Raw genomic sequence first — 20,875 nt, 5'->3', positions numbered from 1 at the left:
TCTGTCTGTCTCTACCTCTCCCTCAATACTGAGAAGTAGGTTTATATATCTGTCTGTCTGTCTCTACCTCTCCCTCAATACTGAGAAGTAGGTTTATATATCTGTCTGTCTCTACCTCTCCCTCAATACTGAGAAGTAGGTTTATATATCTCTGTCTGTCTCTACCTCTCCCTCAATACTGAGAAGTAGGTTTATATATCTGTCTGTCTCTACCTCTCCCTCAATAATGAGAAGTAGGTTTATATATCTCTGTATGTCTCTACCTCTCCCTCAATACTGAGAAGTAGGTTTATATATCTGTCTGTCTGTCTCTACCTCTCCCTCAATACTGAGAAGTAGGTTTATATATCTCTGTCTCTCTCTACCTCTCCCTCAATACTGATAAGTAGGTTTAAATATCTGTCTGTCTGTCTCTACCTCTCCCTAAATACTTAGAAGTAGGTTTATATATCTGTCTGTCTGTCTCTACCTCTCCCTCAATACTGAGAAGTAGGTTTATATAGCTCTGTCTGTCTCTACCTCTCCCTCAATACTGAGAAGTAGGTTTATATATCTGTCTGTCTGTCTCTACTCTCCCTCAATACTGAGAAGTAGGTTTATATATCTCTGTCTGTCTCTACCTCTCCCTCAGTACTGAGAAGTAGGTTTATATATCTGTCTGTCTGTCTCTACCTCTCCCTCAATACTGTGAAGTAGGTTTATATATCTGTCTGTCCCTCAATACTGAGAAGTAGGTTTATATATCTGTCTGTCCCTCAATACTTTGAAGTAGGTGTATATATCTCTGTCTGTCTCTACATCTCCCTCAATACTGAGAAGTAGGTTTATATATCTCTGTCTGTCTCTACCTCTCCCTCAATACTGAGAAGTAGGTTTAAATATCTGTCTGTCTGTCTCTACCTCTCCCTCAATACTGAGAAGTAGGTTTATATATCTGTCTGTCTCTACCTCTCCCTCAATACTGAGAAGTAGGTTTATATATCTCTGTCTGTCTCTACCTCTCCCTCAATACTGAGAAGTAGGTTTATATATCTCTGTCTGTCTCTACCTCTCCCTCAATACTGAGAAGTAGGTTTAAATATCTGTCTGTCTGTCTCTACCTCTCCCTAAATACTGAGAAGTAGGTTTATATATCTGTCTGTCTGTCTCTACCTCTCCCTCAATACTGAGAAGTAGGTTTATATATCTGTCTGTCTCTACCTCTCCCTCAATACTGAGAAGTAGGTTTATATATCTGTCTGTCTGTCTCTACCTCTCCCTCAACACTGAGAAGTAGGTTTATATATCTGTCTGTCTGTCTCTACCTCTCCCTAAATACTGAGAAGTAGGTTTATATATCTGTCTGTCTCTACCTCTCCCTCAATACTGAGAAGTAGGTTTATATATCTGTCTGTCTCTACCTCTCCCTCAATACTGAGAAGTAGGTTTATATATCTCTGTCTGTCTCTACCTCTCCCTCAATACTGAGAAGTAGGTTTATATATCTGTCTGTCTGTCTCTACCTCTCCCTCAATACTGAGAAGTAGGTTTATATATCTGTCTGTCTGTCTCTACCTCTCCCTCAATACTGAGAAGTAGGTTTATATATCTCTGTCTGTCTCTACCTCTCCCTCAATACTGAGAAGTAGGTTTATATATCTCTGTCTGTCTCTACCTCTCCCTCAATACTGAGAAGTAGGTTTATATATCTGTCTGTCCCTCAATACTGTGAAGTAGGTTTATATATCTCTGTCTGTCTCTACCTCTCCCTCAATACTGAGAAGTAGGTTTATATATCTCTGTCTGTCTCTACCTCTCCCTCAATACTGAGAAGTAGGTTTATATATCTGTCTGTCTGTCTCTACCTCTCCCTCAATACTGAGAAGTAGGTTTATATATCTCTGTCTGTCTCTACCTCTCCCTCAATACTGAGAAGTAGGTTTATATATCTGTCTGTCTGTCTCTACCTCTCCCTCAATACTGAGAAGTAGGTTTATATATCTGTCTGTCCCCCTCTCCTCAATACTGAGAAGTAGGTTTATATATCTGTCTGTCTGTCTCTACCTCTCCCTCAATACTGAGAAGTAGGTTTATATATCTGTCTGTCTGTCTCTACCTCTCCCTCAATACTGAGAAGTAGGTTTATATATCTCTGTCTGTCTCTACCTCTCCTCAATACTGAGAAGTAGGTTTATATATCTGTCTGTCCATCAATACTGAGAAGTATGTTTATATCTCTGTCTGTCTCTACCTCTCCCTCAATACTGAGAAGTAGGTTTATATATCTGTCTGTCTGTCTCTACATCTCCCTCAATACTGAGAAGTAGGTTTATATATCTGTCTGTCTCTACCTCTCCCTCAATACTGAGAAGTAGGTTTATATATCTCTGTCTGTCTCTACCTCTCCCTCAATACTGAGAAGTAGGTTTATATATCTCTGTATGTCTCTACCTCTCCCTCAATACTGAGAAGTAGGTTTATATATCTGTCTGTCTGTCTCTACCTCTCCCTCAATACTGAGAAGTAGGTTTATATATCTCTGTCTCTCTCTACCTCTCCCTCAATACTGATAAGTAGGTTTAAATATCTGTCTGTCTGTCTCTACCTCTCCCTAAATACTGAGAAGTAGGTTTATATATCTGTCTGTCTGTCTCTACCTCTCCCTCAATACTGAGAAGTAGGTTTATATAGCTCTGTCTGTCTCTACCTCTCCCTCAATACTGAGAAGTAGGTTTATATATCTGTCTGTCTGTCTCTACTCTCCCTCAATACTGAGAAGTAGGTTTATATATCTCTGTCTGTCTCTACCTCTCCCTCAGTACTGAGAAGTAGGTTTATATATCTGTCTGTCTGTCTCTACCTCTCCCTCAATACTGTGAAGTAGGTTTATATATCTGTCTGTCCCTCAATACTGAGAAGTAGGTTTATATATCTGTCTGTCCCTCAATACTTTGAAGTAGGTGTATATATCTCTGTCTGTCTCTACCTCTCCCTCAATACTGAGAAGTAGGTTTAAATATCTGTCTGTCTGTCTCTACCTCTCCCTCAATACTGAGAAGTAGGTTTATATATCTGTCTGTCTCTACCTCTCCCTCAATACTGAGAAGTAGGTTTATATATCTCTGTCTGTCTCTACCTCTCCCTCAATACTGAGAAGTAGGTTTATATATCTCTGTCTGTCTCTACCTCTCCCTCAATACTGAGAAGTAGGTTTAAATATCTGTCTGTCTGTCTCTACCTCTCCCTAAATACTGAGAAGTAGGTTTATATATCTGTCTGTCTGTCTCTACCTCTCCCTCAATACTGAGAAGTAGGTTTATATATCTGTCTGTCTCTACCTCTCCCTCAATACTGAGAAGTAGGTTTATATATCTGTCTGTCTGTCTCTACCTCTCCCTCAATACTGAGAAGTAGGTTTAAATATCTGTCTGTCTGTCTCTACCTCTCCCTAAATACTGAGAAGTAGGTTTATATATCTGTCTGTCTGTCTCTACCTCTCCCTCAATACTGAGAAGTAGGTTTATATATCTGTCTGTCTCTACCTCTCCCTCAATACTGAGAAGTAGGTTTATATATCTGTCTGTCTGTCCCTACCTCTCCCTCAATACTGAGAAGTAGGTTTATATCTCTGTCTGTCTGTCTCTACCTCTCCCTCAATACTGAGAAGTAGGTTTATATATCTCTGTCTGTCTCTACCTCTCCCTCAATACTGAGAAGTAGGTTTATATTTCTCTGTCTGTCTCTACCTCTCCCTCAATACTGAGAAGTAGGTTTATATATCTGTCTGTCTGTCTCTACCTCTCCCTCAATACTGAGAAGTAGGTTTATATATCTGTCTGTCTGTCTCTACCTCTCCCTCAGTACTGAGAAGTAGGTTTATATATCTGTCTGTCCCTCAATACTGAGAAGTAGGTTTATATCTCTGTCTGTCTCTACCTCTCCCTCAATACTGAGAAGTAGGTTTATATATCTCTGTCTGTCTCTACCTCTCCCTCAATACTGAGAAGTAGGTTTATATATCTCTGTCTGTCTCTACCTCTCCCTCAATACTGAGAAGTAGGTTTATATATCTGTCTGTCTCTACCTCTCCCTCAATACTGAGAAGTAGGTTTATATCTCTGTCTGTCTCTACCTCTCCCTCAATACTGAGAAGTAGGTTTATATATCTGTCTGTCTGTCTCTACCTCTCCCTCAATACTGAGAAGTAGGTTTATATATCTGTCTGTCTGTCTCTACCTCTCCCTCAATACTGAGAAGTAGGTTTATATATCTCTGTCTGTCTCTACCTCTCCCTCAAAACTGAGAAGTAGGTTTAAATATCTGTCTGTCTGTCTCTACCTCTCCCTAAATACTGAGAAGTAGGTTTATATATCTGTCATTCTGTCTCTACCTCTCCCTCAATACTGAGAAGTAGGTTTATATATCTCTGTCTGTCTCTACCTCTCCCTCAATACTGAGAAGTAGGTTTATATATCTGTCTGTCTCTACCTCTCCCTCAATACTGAGAAGTAGGTTTATATATCTGTCTGTCTCTACCTCTCCCTCAATACTGAGAAGTAGGTTTATATATCTGTCTGTCTGTCTCTACCTCTCCCTCAATACTGAGAAGTAGGTTTATATATCTCTGTCTGTCTCTACCTCTCCCTCAGTACTGAGAAGTAGGTTTATATATCTGTCTGTCTGTCTCTACCTCTCCCTCAATACTGTGAAGTAGGTTTATATATCTGTCTGTCCCTCAATACTGAGAAGTAGGTTTATATATCTGTCTGTCCCTCAATACTTTGAAGTAGGTTTATATATCTCTGTCTGTCTCTACATCTCCCTCAATACTGAGAAGTAGGTTTATATATCTCTGTCTGTCTCTACCTCTCCCTCAATAATGAGAAGTAGGTTTATATATCTCTGTCTGTCTCTACCTCTCCCTCAATACTGAGAATTAGGTTTGTATATCTGTCTGTCTGTCTCTACCTCTCCCTCAATACTGAGAAGTAGGTTTATATATCTGTCTGTCTGTCTCTACCTCTCCCTCAATACTGAGAAGTAGGTTTAAATATCTGTCTGTCTGTCTCTACCTCTCCCTCAATACTGAGAAGTAGGTTTATATATCTGTCTGTCTCTACCTCTCCCTCAATACTGAGAAGTAGGTTTAAATATCTGTCTGTCTGTCTCTACCTCTCCCTCAATACTGAGAAGTAGGTTTATATATCTCTGTCTGTCTCTACCTCTCCCTCAATACTGAGAAGTAGGTTTAAATATCTGTCTGTCTGTCTCTACCTATCCCTAAATACTGAGAAGTAGGTTTATATATCTGTCTGTCTGTCTCTACCTCTCCCTCAATACTGAGAAGTAGGTTTATATATCTGTCTGTCTCTACCTCTCCCTCAATACTGAGAAGTAGGTTTATATATCTGTCTGTCTGTCTCTACCTCTCCCTCAATACTGAGAAGTAGGTTTATATCTCTGTCTGTCTGTCTCTACCTCTCCCTCAATACTGAGAAGTAGGTTTATATCTCTGTCTGTCTCTACCTCTCCTTCAATACTGAGAAGTAGGTTTATATATCTCTGTCTGTCTCTACCTCTCCCTCAATACTGAGAAGTAGGTTTATATATCTCTGTCTGTCTCTACCTCTCCCTCAATACTGAGAAGTAGGTTTATATATCTGTCTGTCTCTACCTCTCCCTCAATACTGAGAAGTAGGTTTATATATCTGTCTGTCTGTCTCTACCTCTCCCTCAATACTGAGAAGTAGGTTTATATATCTGTCTGTCTGTCTCTACCTCTCCCTCAATACTGAGAAGTAGGTTTATATATCTGTCTGTCTGTCTCTACCTCTCCCTCAATACTGAGAAGTAGGTTTATATATCTCTGTCTGTCTGCCTACCTCTCCCTCAATACTGAGAAGTAGGTTTATATATCTGTCTGTCTGTCTCTACCTCTCCCTCAATACTGAGAAGTAGGTTTATATATCTGTCTGTCTGTCTCTACCTCTCCCTCAATACTGAGAAGTAGGTTTATATATCTGTCTGTCTGTCTCTACCTCTCCCTCAATACTGAGAAGTAGGTTTATATATCTGTCTGTCTGTCTCTACCTCCCCTCAATACTGAGAAGTAGGTTTATATCTCTGTCTGTCTCTACCTCTCCTTCAATACTGAGAAGTAGGTTTATATATCTCTGTCTGTCTCTACCTCTCCCTCAATACTGAGGAGTAGGTTTATATATCTCTGTCTGTCTCTACCTCTCCCTCAATACTGAGAAGTAGGTTTATATATCTGTCTGTCTCTACCTCTCCCTCAATACTGAGAAGTAGGTTTATATATCTGTCTGTCTGTCTCTACCTCTCCCTCAATACTGAGAAGTAGGTTTATATATCTCTGTCTGTCTCTACCTCTCCCTCAATACTGAGAAGTAGGTTTATATATCTCTGTCTGTCTCTACCTCTCCCTCAATACTGAGAAGTAGGTTTAAATATCTGTCTGTCTGTCTCTACCTCTCCCTAAATAATGAGAAGTAGGTTTATATATCTGTCTGTCTCTACATCTCCCTCAATACTGAGAAGTAGGTTTATAGATCTCTGTATGTCTGTCTCTACCTCTCCCTCAATACTGAGAAGTAGGTTTATATATCTGTCTGTCCCTCAATACTGAGAAGTAGGTTTATATATCTGTCTGTCTGTCTCTACCTCTCCCTCAATACTGAGAAGTAGGTTTATATATCTGTCTGTCCCTCAATACTGAGAAGTAGGTTTATATATCTCTGTCTGTCTCTACCTCTCCCTCAATACTGAGAAGTAGGTTTATATATCTCTGTCTTTCTCTACCTCTCCCTCAATACTGAGAAGTAGGTTTATATATCTCTGTCTGTCTCTACCTCTCCCTCAATACTGAGAAGTAGGTTTATATATCTGTCTGTCTCTACCTCTCCCTCAATACTTTGAAGTAGGCTTATATATCTCTGTCTGTCTCTATCTCTCCCTCAATACTGAGAAGTAGGTTTATATATCTCTGTCTGTCTCTACCTCTCCCTCAATAATGAGAAGTAGGTTTATATATCTCTGTCTGTCTCTATCTCTCCCTCAATACTGAGAAGTAGGTTTATATATCTCTGTCTGTCTCTACCTCTCCCTCAATACTGAGAAGTAGGTTTATATATCTGTCTGTCCCTCAATCCTGAGAAGTAGGTTTATATATCTCTGTCTGTCTCTACCTCTCCCTCAATACTGAGAAGTAGGTTTATATATCTGTCTGTCTCTACCTCTCCCTCAATACTGAGAAGTAGGTTTATATATCTGTCTGTCTGTCTCTACCTCTCCCTCAATACTGAGAAGTAGGTTTAAATATCTGTCTGTCTGTCTCTACCTCTCCCTCAATACTGAGAAGTAGGTTTATATATCTGTCTGTCTCTACCTCTCCCTCAATACTGAGAAGTAGGTTTATATATCTCTGTCTGTCTCTACCTCTCCCTCAATACTGAGAAGTAGGTTTATATATCTGTCTGTCCCTCAATACTGAGAAGTAGGTTTATATATCTGTCTGTCTCTACCTCTCCCTCAATACTGAGAAGTAGGTTTATATATCTCTCTCTGTCTCTACCTCTCCCTCAATACTGAGAAGTAGGTTTATATATCTGTCTGTCTGTCTCTACCTCTCCCTCAATACTGAGAAGTAGGTTTATATATCTGTCTGTCTGTCTCTACCTCTCCCTCAATACTGAGAAGTAGGTTTAAATATCTGTCTGTCTGTCTCTACCTCTCCCTCAATACTGAGAAGTAGGTTTATATATCTGTCTGTCTCTACCTCTCCCTCAATACTGAGAAGTAGGTTTATATATCTGTCTGTCCCTCAATACTGAGAAGTAGGTTTATATATCTGTCTGTCTCTACCTCTCCCTCAATACTGAGAAGTAGGTTTATATATCTCTGTCTGTCTCTACCTCTCCCTCAATACTGAGAAGTAGGTTTATATATCTGTCTGTCTGTCTCTACCTCTCCCTCAATACTGAGAAGTAGGTTTATATATCTGTCTGTCTGTCTCTACCTCTCCCTCAATACTGAGAAGTAGGTTTATATATCTGTCTGTCTCTACCTCTCCCTCAATACTGAGAAGTAGGTTTATATATCTGTCTGTCTGTCTCTACCTCTCCAACAGTACTGAGAAGTAGGTTTATATATCTCTGTCTGTCTCTACCTCTCCCTCAATACTGAGAAGTAGGTTTATATATCTCTGTCTGTCTCTACCTCTCCCTCAGTACTGAGAAGTAAGTTTATATATCTCTGTCTGTCTCTACCTCTCCCTCAATACTGAGAAGTAGGTTTATATATCTCTCTCTTTCTCTACCTCTCCCTCAATACTGAGAAGTAGGTTTATATATCTGTCTGTCTGTCTCTACCTCTCCCTCAATACTGAGAAGTAGGTTTATATATCTGTCTGTCTGTCTCTACCTCTCCCTCAATACTGAGAAGTAGGTTTATATATCTGTCTGTCCCTCAATACTGAGAAGTAGGTTTATATCTCTGTCTGTCTCTACCTCTCCCTCAATACTGAGAAGTAGGTTTATATATCTCTGTCTGTCTCTACCTCTCACTCAATACTGAGAAGTAGGTTTATATATCTGTCTGTCTCTACCTCTCCCTCAATACTGAGAAGTAGGTTTATATCTCTGTCTGTCTCTACCTCTCCCTCAATACTGAGAAGTAGGTTTATATATGTGTCTGTCTGTCTCTACCTCTCCCTCAATACTGAGAAGTAGGTTTATATATCTGTCTGTCTGTCTCTACCTCTCCCTCAATACTGAGAAGTAGGTTTATATATCTCTGTCTGTCTCTACCTCTCCCTCAAAACTGAGAAGTAGGTTTAAATATCTGTCTGTCTGTCTCTACCTCTCCCTAAATACTGAGAAGTAGGTTTATATATCTGTCATTCTGTCTCTACCTCTCCCTCAATACTGAGAAGTAGGTTTATATATCTCTGTCTGTCTCTACCTCTCCCTCAATACTGAGAAGTAGGTTTATATATCTGTCTGTCTCTACCTCTCCCTCAATACTGAGAAGTAGGTTTATATATCTGTCTGTCTGTCTCTACCTCTCCCTCAATACTGAGAAGTAGGTTTATATATCTCTGTCTGTCTCTACCTCTCCCTCAGTACTGAGAAGTAGGTTTATATATCTGTCTGTCTGTCTCTACCTCTCCCTCAATACTGTGAAGTAGGTTTATATATCTGTCTGTCCCTCAATACTGAGAAGTAGGTTTATATATCTGTCTGTCCCTCAATACTTTGAAGTAGGTTTATATATCTCTGTCTGTCTCTACATCTCCCTCAATACTGAGAAGTAGGTTTATATATCTCTGTCTGTCTCTACCTCTCCCTCAATAATGAGAAGTAGGTTTATATATCTCTGTCTGTCTCTACCTCTCCCTCAATACTGAGAATTAGGTTTGTATATCTGTCTGTCTGTCTCTACCTCTCCCTCAATACTGAGAAGTAGGTTTATATATCTGTCTGTCTGTCTCTACCTCTCCCTCAATACTGAGAAGTAGGTTTAAATATCTGTCTGTCTGTCTCTACCTCTCCCTCAATACTGAGAAGTAGGTTTATATATCTGTCTGTCTCTACCTCTCCCTCAATACTGAGAAGTAGGTTTAAATATCTGTCTGTCTGTCTCTACCTCTCCCTCAATACTGAGAAGTAGGTTTATATATCTCTGTCTGTCTCTACCTCTCCCTCAATACTGAGAAGTAGGTTTAAATATCTGTCTGTCTGTCTCTACCTATCCCTAAATACTGAGAAGTAGGTTTATATATCTGTCTGTCTGTCTCTACCTCTCCCTCAATACTGAGAAGTAGGTTTATATATCTGTCTGTCTCTACCTCTCCCTCAATACTGAGAAGTAGGTTTATATATCTGTCTGTCTGTCTCTACCTCTCCCTCAATACTGAGAAGTAGGTTTATATCTCTGTCTGTCTGTCTCTACCTCTCCCTCAATACTGAGAAGTAGGTTTATATCTCTGTCTGTCTCTACCTCTCCCTCAATACTGAGAAGTAGGTTTGTATATCTGTCTGTCTGTCTCTACCTCTCCCTCAATACTGAGAAGTAGGTTTATATATCTTCTGTCTGTCTCTACCTCTCCCTCAATACTGAGAAGTAGGTTTGTATATCTGTCTGTCTGTCTCTACCTCTCCCTCAATACTGAGAAGTAGGTTTATATATCTGTCTGTCTGTCTCTACCTCTCCCTCAATACTGAGAAGTAGGTTTAAATATCTGTCTGTCTGTCTCTACCTCTCCCTCAATACTGAGAAGTAGGTTTATATATCTGTCTGTCTCTACCTCTCCCTCAATACTGAGAAGTAGGTTTATATATCTGTCTGTCTGTCTCTACCTCTCCCTCAATACTGAGAAGTAGGTTTATATCTCTGTCTGTCTGTCTCTACCTCTCCCTCAATACTGAGAAGTAGGTTTATATATCTCTGTCTGTCTCTACCTCTCCCTCAATACTGAGAAGTAGGTTTATATATCTGTCTGTCTGTCTCTACCTCTCCCTCAATACTGAGAAGTAGGTTTATATATCTGTCTGTCTGTCTCTACCTCTCCCTCAATACTGAGAAGTAGGTTTATATATCTTCTGTCTGTCTCTACCTCTCCCTCAATACTGAGAAGTAGGTTTATATATCTCTGTCTGTCTCCTCCCCTCAATACTGAGAAGTCGGTTTATATCTCTGTCTGTCTCTACCTCTCCTTCAATACTGAGAAGTAGGTTTATATATCTCTGTCTGTCTCTACCTCTCCCTCAATACTGAGGAGTAGGTTTATATATCTCCGTCTGTCTCTACCTCTCCCTCAATACTGAGAAGTAGGTTTATATATCTCTGTCTGTCTCTACCTCTCCCTCAATACTGAGAAGTAGGTTTATATCTCTGTCTGTCTCTACCTCTCCCTCAATACTGAGAAGTAGGTTTATATATCTGTCTGTCTGTCTCTACCTCTCCCTCAATACTGAGAAGTAGGTTTATATATCTCTGTCTGTCTCTACCTCTCCCTCAATACTGAGAAGTAGGTTTATATATCTCTGTCTGTCTCTACCTCTCCCTCAATACTGAGAAGTAGGTTTAAATATCTGTCTGTCTGTCTCTACCTCTCCCTAAATAATGAGAAGTAGGTTTATATATCTGTCTGTCTCTACATCTCCCTCAATACTGAGAAGTAGGTTTATAGATCTCTGTATGTCTGTCTCTACCTCTCCCTCAATACTGAGAAGTAGGTTTATATATCTGTCTGTCCCTCAATACTGAGAAGTAGGTTTATATATCTGTCTGTCTGTCTCTACCTCTCCCTCAATACTGAGAAGTAGGTTTATATATCTGTCTGTCCCTCAATACTGAGAAGTAGGTTTATATATCTCTGTCTGTCTCTACCTCTCCCTCAATACTGAGAAGTAGGTTTATATATCTCTGTCTGTCTCTACCTCTCCCTCAATACTGAGAAGTAGGTTTATATATCTCTGTCTGTCTCTACCTCTCCCTCAATACTGAGAAGTAGGTTTATATATCTGTCTGTCTCTACCTCTCCCTCAATACTTTGAAGTAGGTTTATATATCTCTGTCTGTCTCTATCTCTCCCTCAATACTGAGAAGTAGGTTTATATATCTCTGTCTGTCTCTACCTCTCCCTCAATAATGAGAAGTAGGTTTATATATCTCTGTCTGTCTCTATCTCTCCCTCAATACTGAGAAGTAGGTTTGTATATCTGTCTGTCTGTCTCTACCTCTCCCTCAATACTGAGAAGTAGGTTTATATATCTCTGTCTGTCTCTACCTCTCCCTCAATACTGAGAAGTAGGTTTATATATCTGTCTGTCCCTCAATCCTGAGAAGTAGGTTTATATATCTCTGTCTGTCTCTACCTCTCCCTCAATACTGAGAAGTAGGTTTATATATCTGTCTGTCTCTACCTCTCCCTCAATACTGAGAAGTAGGTTTATATATCTGTCTGTCTGTCTCTACCTCTCCCTCAATACTGAGAAGTAGGTTTATATATCTGTCTGTCTGTCTCTACCTCTCCCTCAATACTGAGAAGTAGGTTTATATATCTGTCTGTCCCTCAATACTGAGAAGTCGGTTTATATCTCTGTCTGTCTCTACCTCTCCTTCAATACTGAGAAGTAGGTTTATATATCTCTGTCTGTCTCTACCTCTCCCTCAATACTGAGCAGTAGGTTTATATATCTCCGTCTGTCTCTACCTCTCCCTCAATACTGAGAAGTAGGTTTATATATCTGTCTGTCTCTACCTCTCCCTCAATACTGAGAAGTAGGTTTATATCTCTGTCTGTCTCTACCTCTCCCTCAATACTGAGAAGTAGGTTTATATATCTGTCTGTCTGTCTCTACCTCTCCCTCAATACTGAGAAGTAGGTTTATATATCTCTGTCTGTCTCTACCTCTCCCTCAATACTGAGAAGTAGGTTTATATATCTCTGTCTGTCTCTACCTCTCCCTCAATACTGAGAAGTAGGTTTAAATATCTGTCTGTCTGTCTCTACCTCTCCCTAAATAATGAGAAGTAGGTTTATATATCTGTCTGTCTCTACATCTCCCTCAATACTGAGAAGTAGGTTTATAGATCTCTGTATGTCTGTCTCTACCTCTCCCTCAATACTGAGAAGTAGGTTTATATATCTGTCTGTCCCTCAATACTGAGAAGTAGGTTTATATATCTGTCTGTCTGTCTCTACCTCTCCCTCAATACTGAGAAGTAGGTTTATATATCTGTCTGTCCCTCAATACTGAGAAGTAGGTTTATATATCTCTGTCTGTCTCTACCTCTCCCTCAATACTGAGAAGTAGGTTTATATATCTCTGTCTGTCTCTACCTCTCCCTCAATACTGAGAAGTAGGTTTATATATCTCTGTCTGTCTCTACCTCTCCCTCAATACTGAGAAGTAGGTTTATATATCTGTCTGTCTCTACCTCTCCCTCAATACTTTGAAGTAGGTTAATATATATCTCTGTCTGTCTCTATCTCTCCCTCAATACTGAGAAGTAGGTTTATATATCTCTGTCTGTCTCTACCTCTCCCTCAATAATGAGAAGTAGGTTTATATATCTCTGTCTGTCTCTACCTCTCCCTCAATACTGAGAAGTAGGTTTATATATCTGTCTGTCCCTCAATCCTGAGAAGTAGGTTTATATATCTCTGTCTGTCTCTACCTCTCCCTCAATACTGAGAAGTAGGTTTATATATCTGTCTGTCTCTACCTCTCCCTCAATACTGAGAAGTAGGTTTATATATCTGTCTGTCTGTCTCTACCTCTCCCTCAATACTGAGAAGTAGGTTTAAATATCTGTCTGTCTGTCTCTACCTCTCCCTCAATACTGAGAAGTAGGTTTATATATCTGTCTGTCTCTACCTCTCCCTCAATACTGAGAAGTAGGTTTATATATCTCTGTCTGTCTCTACCTCTCCCTCAATACTGAGAAGTAGGTTTATATATCTGTCTGTCCCTCAATACTGAGAAGTAGGTTTATATATCTGTCTGTCTGTCTCTACCTCTCCCTCAATACTGAGAAGTAGGTTTATATATCTCTCTCTGTCTCTACCTCTCCCTCAATACTGAGAAGTAGGTTTATATATCTGTCTGTCTGTCTCTACCTCTCCCTCAATACTGAGAAGTAGGTTTATATATCTGTCTGTCTGTCTCTACCTCTCCCTCAATACTGAGAAGTAGGTTTATATATCTGTCTGTCTCTACCTCTCCCTCAATACTGAGAAGTAGGTTTATATATCTGTCTGTCTGTCTCTACCTCTCCCTCAGTACTGAGAAGTAGGTTTATATATCTCTGTCTGTCTCTACCTCTCCCTCAATACTGAGAAGTAGGTTTATATATCTCTGTCTGTCTCTACCTCTCCCTCAGTACTGAGAAGTAAGTTTATATATCTCTGTCTGTCTCTACCTCTCCCTCAATACTGAGAAGTAGGTTTATATATCTCTCTCTTTCTCTACCTCTCCCTCAATACTGAGAAGTAGGTTTATATATCTGTCTGTCTGTCTCTACCTCTCCCTCAATACTGAGAAGTAGGTTTATATATCTGTCTGTCTGTCTCTACCTCTCCCTCAATACTGTGAAGTAGGTGTATATATCTCTACCTGTCCCTCAATACTGAGAAGTAGGTTTACATCTCTGTCTCAATTTTTATCTCTCTCTCTGTCTTTCACTCTGTGTTTCTATCTCCTTCTCTCTCCTATCAACACTGCAAAATAACTTATTTGGAATTAATTACTGTTTTGCTATTCTCAGGTCTTCGAGGAAGTCACTGGACTACACTAAGCAGTGTCTGAGGATTAATAAAGTTATTCAATTCAAACAGATCATCAAGGAAGTCTCTGGACTACAGTAAGCAGAGTCTGCGTATCTCCATTGACCTGGGGAAGAGAGAGGAAGAGTCAGAGACGTGGCTTCAGGTGGGACGCATCTACTACCTCATCCATGAAGACGAACTGGCTGACATGTACCTACAGGTGAGTCCAGAGAGAAAGGGGGAAGAGAGAAAGGGGGAAGAGAGAAAGGTACAGAGAGAGATCTATTACCTCATCCACAAAGATTAACTGGTTGACATGTACCACCATGCGAGAGGGGGAGGGATGGAGAAGAAGGAGTAGAGACGGCAAAGAGGAGAGTGAAAGATAGAAGAGGAGAGAAAGAGGGAAGTAAATTAGTGTCTCTATGTGTGTCTGCATGAACATGAACATTATGGACTCTTATCAGTCAACAAACACAGTGATAACCATCTTCTCCCCATACCTGACCTATAATCACACTGGATCATATCATCTTCATAGCACGTTTTATCATATGACGTCACAATCTCTGTCTCTCTATAAACCTTGTTTCCAACATCATGCGTTGCATGATTCAAATGCCAAACAAGAAGGTAAGAGTTTAATGAATTATATGTCCCATGTTATAGTACTGGTACTTCGGCATTTTCCAAAATGTAAATATCATACGAGACGTTCCCTCACAGCATTGGATCAATATGGTGATGTATTGATTATGGATTGATTCTGATTGACTTGCAGGCAGCAGTGAAGACAGCCCTGAGGATGAATGACCCTCGCTTCGCCATGAGTATCTACGAGGAGGCAGGAGACATCTTCTTCAAAGGCCACAGGAACAAACTGGCATCACTGCCCTTCTACAGGGTGTGGATGAGAGGATGTTATTGAATTGAACTTTATTGATCACCAGGGGAGGAAATTAGGTTTTGGAGTGTCCATCACCTCCATGAGATTACAGATTGTTATGACTTATTGGTATCATGTATTTCAAAGTCACTTTTTGTATAATAGTTTCAATTCAATTGGAAATTGAGTGACACTTAAGATTTTAATTGGACTAGTGTGCCATTTTACACACATTTAGAACAGGCTTTATACCCTGGCCAGAGCCTGTTAAAAGCAACACATTATAACAGGCTTGTGTTTATACTCTGGCCTGAACCTGTTAAAAGCAACATATTATAACAGGCTTGTCTTTATACCCTGGCCTGAGCCTGTTAAAAGCAACACATTATAACAGGCTTGTCTTTATACCCTGGCCTGAGCCTGTTAAAAGCAACACATTATAACAGGCTTGTCTTTATACCCTGGCTTGAGCCTGTTAAAAGCAATACATTATAACACCAGTGGTCTTGTTTTAGGACGGAAGTCTCCCGTTTGCTCGGAGCATCCATGACGTCCACTCAGAGTTCAGACTGCTGAGTAAACTGACTGAATTACTGATGACCCAGGAAGAGCATGACGAGGCTCTACAGTACGCCATTCTGGCTGTACAGATCAGTACCAAAACAGGTAATGTACGGAGGGGGGGGGGGGAGAGGCACTTTTATCACCCGGACCGGGATTTGAAGCAGCAACCCTTCGGCTTCCAGCTACTGGTCTGCTTCCTATAACCAGGACTACCAATCTTAGTTAGAATCTGTTCATTCCATTCATGTAGATAACCATCCTGCTACGTTATTGTCCTCCAGGTGTGTGTGTGAACGAGCGCGCAGCGTACCACCGCCTGGCTACGGTGTACTACAGTCTGGAGCAGTATGAGATGACAGAGAACTACTACCTCAAGTCTCTGTCTCTCAGCCCTGCTGTTCTGCAGCACCCCCTGGAGGCTAGATACTACACCAAGCTCTACTGCAGGCTGGGGGACATGACGCTGCACAAACTAAAGGTAAAGGCTCCGGCTCTGGAGGGCAGAAGTACAGATGATTGTCTTTACTATCGGGTAGTTCATTAATCTGTATAGGCTTTCCAGTTTAATAGCACTACAGCATGTGAGAGAGAGGGAGAAAGAGAGCAGGAGAGAGAGATAGCAGTGGTGAAAAAAGTACCCATTGTCATTCTTAGGTAAAAGTAACGATACCTTAACAGAAAATGACTCAAGTAAAAGTCACCCAGTAAAATACTACTTCAGTAAAATTCTGATGTTCTTGTTTTTTTATTTACAGATAGTCAGGAGGGGCACACTCCAACACTCAGACAATTTACAAATTAAGCATTTATGTTTAGTGAGTCCTCCAAATGAGAGTCAGTAGGGATAAGCATATCAAGGCACAAGGCGAGACCCAAATGCAGACACAGGAGGCAGATGGTTGGAGTCTTACAATGTTTAATAATCCAAAGGGGTAGGCAAGACAATGGTCGTGGACAGGCAAAGGCAAAAAGGTCAAAACCATATCAGAGTCCAGGAGGTACAGAGTGGCAGACAGGCCCATGGTCAATGCAGGCTGAATGGTCAGGCAGGCCGGTACAAAGTCCAGAAACAGGCAAGGGTCAAAACCGGGAGGACTAGAATAAGGAGAATGCAAAAAGCAGGAGAACGGGAAAACCGCTGGTTGACTTGGAAACATACAAGACGAACTGGCACAGAGAGACAGGAAACACAGGGATAAATACACTGGGGAAAATAAGCGACACTTGGAGGGTGTGGAGACAATCACAAGGACAGGTGAAACAGATCAGGGCGTGACAAAGCAGGGATGTTCTCTTGATAAGTGCTTGAATTATACAATTTTCCTGTCCTGCTAAGCATTCAAAATATAACGAGTACTTTTGGGTGTCAGGGAAAATGTATGGAGTAAAAAGTACAGATTTTCTTTAGGAATGTCGTGAAGTAAAAGTAAAAGTTGTCAAAAATATAAAAAGTAAAGTACAGATACTCCAAAAAAACGACTTAAGTAGGACTTTAAAGTATTTTTACTTAAGTACTTTACACCACTGATAGATTGTAACAAACCCTTTTACGCTATTAATGAATACATTACCTAAAAGGCCAATTATTCCCAACACCTCTGTTCCCCCCCCCCTCTCCTCCATCTCCCCCGCCCTCCTTCTCCCCAGGATACCTATGACTCGGTGGGCTACTTCCAGCTGGCTCTAGCTGCTGCCTTGGAGGACCGTGGCAACCCACAGGCGCTATATGTGGTCTACATGAAGCTGGCAGAGATCCATGCCAACCACATGCCAGACCCACTGCTCTGCCAGGCTTACAGGGACAGGGCACAGAGCCTGAGGAGGGAACTCTCTGGGCTGGAAGAGATGGATGGGAGGGAAGGAGAGACAGAGGAGTGGAGAGGAGAGATGGAGGGCAGAGGAGGAGAGATGGAGATGGAGGGAAGAGAAGAGACGGAGGGGAGAGGAGAAGAGACAGAAGAGAGAGGAGGAGTGACATGTGATACAGACCTGGAGACGAGAAACACAGACATGGAGACTGAGCCAGAGACTGGATACAGTGAGCATACAGATACTATCCCCAAAGAGGCTATTGACATGGACAGTGCACGTAGCCTGAGGTTGGAGCCTGCTGGACGACAGGACATGGAGGGGAGAGACACAGAGGGACAACACACAGGACTTGGAGACATGGAGAGGGGAGACACAGAGGGACAACATACAGGACTTGGCGACATGGAGAGGGGAGAGACAGAGATAGGACACCCAGACACTACAGAGAAACAGCATCCAGTTACCGAAAATAGAGAAACAGAGACTGAATGTGGTGACTCTATCGATGCAGAAGCAAATTCCAAAGATGCTAACTGTAAGGATAGCAGTCACACCAATGCAGATAGCCATGAAGCCGATTCTGATGTGTTTAAAGGAGACAGAGAAACCAGTAATTCAAATCCAGAAAAGATCCTCCCAGAGGCTACTCACACAGACCAAGACACTGACAGTACAGACACAAGCCCTTGTCAAGCAGACGTTGAACACATACAGAATGACTATACAACAACAAGCAGTGCATTTGTAGACACTACAATAACAGAGGACACTGACAGTATAGACAGAATACCTTGTGACCCTAACAACACTGAGACTATGCCAACAGACACATGCATCAAACATAGCGATTCAACGGCCACAGACACAGATACAGACACACCCTACAAAGACAGCCCTACAGACAGCAGTCACACAGACACAGATACAGACATAGACTCCTCTCAAAGACAGACACAGAGGTAACCCACAAAGACAGCTCTACAGACAGCAGTCACACAGACACAGATACAGACATAGACTCCTCTCAAAGACAGACACAGAGGTAACCCACAAAGACAGCTCTACAGACACGGAAATGTTATTGATGTTGATCGTGCAAACAGTAACGTTAGAAAGACAGACAGACGCTGTTCAGCCACAGACTGAGCAGGATGATGATAGATCTGTTCACACCCTTACAGATACTCTCCATAAAGATAGTATCAGTCCTACAGACACCACACAGACAAAGATGTCGGCCATCTTTACTCTGGTCTACTGTAGCAATGACAGTGTTTTTGTTTTTTTTACATTAATATTATGTCTGTGTGTAATTATGACTGTGTAACTTTTCTGTAGTTTACATACTCTGTATATTACAGAGGTTTATCAAGCTTTTGTAAATATGTAGTTTTTATAACTGAATTAAAGTTATGTATGACTTGAGCTTTGTTTGTTTTGTATTATTCAGTTGTAAGGATTCGTCAACCAACACTAACATACAGTACAAACTCAAAATAACAAACACATCATTTAATCTATTCAATATTTCTAAGTACTTTGTATATCACTGGCCAATACATAATAAACTTCAACATATCAGGCCATATTATCACAGAAATATTCAATGAATAAAGATATTAGGAAAATATCCTCCATTTTTTTTATGGAACAATCCAAATACTGAGCGGGCACACCTGCTGGAGAGTGCTCCTGTGATAAGTCCACAAACAGTCCACTAACAGTCCACTAACAGTCCACAAACAGTCCACGGTGGTGGGGAGTAGGCAGGCAGCCATCATTTGGACATTTTAAATCTAAAAACCAATGGGTCAAATGCAACCAACAGGCAGACTTAACGCACAGCACTGGGATTCCTTAAAACAATACTAACGGGAGATGACATGCACCAGTGTGTTAAAACAAACTTGCTTACAAGTTATAATGGATGACATACTGTATTAGACTAGTTATTCATGGATGACATACTGCATTAGACTAGTTATTCATGGAAGACATACTCGATTAGACTAGTTATTAATGGACGACATACTGTATTAGACTAGTTATTAATGGATGACATACTCTATTAGACTAGTTATTAATGGAAGACATACTGTATTAGACTAGTTATTAATGGAAGACATACTGTATTAGACTTGTTATTAATGGATGACATAAATTGGAACTGGAAAGTACGTATACTCGATGAGCCAGTGTTTTGGATGCAATTGTTAGCAAAACAAACATTAACACATACAATTTCCATACACCATCACACAACAGGTTGAAGTCAAGAGGGGTTTCTTTACAAGGATGCCATCAATGGGTTCCCAAATATGAACGGATAGATGGCACCCACATCGCCATAAAAGCACGGCCCCCAAACAAGTTCAACTATGTGAACAGAAAAGGCTTCCACTCTTAATGTGCAGATGCTAGGTTGTGATGCGTAAAATACACTGCTGAATGGTGGCAAATTGGCCAGGTGGAACGCACAACTCTTTCAGTCTGCAGAACAGCCATGTTGGCCAGGTGGAACGCACGACTCCTTCAGTCTGCAGAACAGCCATGTTGGCCAGGTGGAACGCACGACTCCTTCAGTCTGCAGAACAGCCATGTTGGCCAGGTGGAACGCACGACTCCTTCAGTCTGCAGAACAGCCATGTTGGCCAGGTGGAACGCACGACTCCTTCAGTCTGCAGAACAGCCATGTTGGCCAGGTGGAACGCACGACTCCTTCAGTCTGCAGAACAGCCATGTTGGCCAGGTGGAACGCACGACTCCTTCAGTCTGCAGAACAGCCATGTTGGCCAATAAGCCAACAGGTGGGAGCTGTTGAGGATGGATGGCTTATTGGTCAGTGTTGCCTACTTATGTGAAGTACTGTATATTTGCCATTGCTAAAGCAATTTGAATTGTGCACGTGACTTTCCCCACAGTCCTGTTATTGTGATTCATCCCTTTTTCAGTTGTATATCACAGCCTCCCGGTTTCCACCAATCAGAAGGCCCGAAAGCACATTTGGACTCTGACCCCTTCCACTCCAGGTAAGAGTGGCTGTGGTTGTCGGCAGATGAAGACGCACGTTTGGCTACCGGCCATGTTATCTGTGTGTTTACTAGGAATATTCTGTGTGCATCCAGAAAGTGAGGTGTTTGTTTCCAGTTGTGGGTTTTATGCTGTCAGCAATGTTCAGTCCCAAATAGTTGCTTCCCTACATTTGTAACTGTGCATACTGTACTGTGTAACATGCAGCTAATTTGTATGTATATTTCAGATACAACATCTGCATGTTGTTTATATTGTCTGTGCCAGCATTCACTAGTACTATGGACAGTTCTAGAACCAAATAGACGTTT

At 41.0% G+C, this 20,875-nt stretch overlaps 1 protein-coding gene across 3 annotated transcripts in view; it reads left to right on the top strand.

The window, feature by feature from the left end:
• Positions 1 to 18,959, top strand: part of LOC106612144 (SH3 domain and tetratricopeptide repeat-containing protein 2) — a 63,850-nt gene extending 44,891 nt beyond the window's left edge. For all 3 annotated transcript variants that reach the window (XM_014213060.2, XM_045724178.1, XM_014213058.2), the window contains 5 exons: positions 14,342 to 14,492; positions 15,054 to 15,176; positions 15,674 to 15,824; positions 16,004 to 16,200; positions 17,370 to 18,959. In XM_014213060.2, coding sequence (XP_014068535.2) covers positions 14,342 to 14,492; positions 15,054 to 15,176; positions 15,674 to 15,824; positions 16,004 to 16,200; positions 17,370 to 18,497 — 1,750 coding nt within the window. In that variant the 3' untranslated portion in view covers positions 18,498 to 18,959. The remainder of the gene's footprint in view (positions 1 to 14,341; positions 14,493 to 15,053; positions 15,177 to 15,673; positions 15,825 to 16,003; positions 16,201 to 17,369) is intronic.
• The last annotated feature ends 1,916 nt before the right edge of the window (positions 18,960 to 20,875 follow it).

The sequence above is a fragment of the Salmo salar genome, chromosome ssa09, assembly GCF_905237065.1.
Source record: "Salmo salar chromosome ssa09, Ssal_v3.1, whole genome shotgun sequence".
Lineage (NCBI taxonomy): Eukaryota > Metazoa > Chordata > Actinopteri > Salmoniformes > Salmonidae > Salmo > Salmo salar.
The sequence above is the reverse complement of the archived record's forward strand: the minus strand, read 5'-3'. Positions and strand labels throughout refer to the sequence as shown.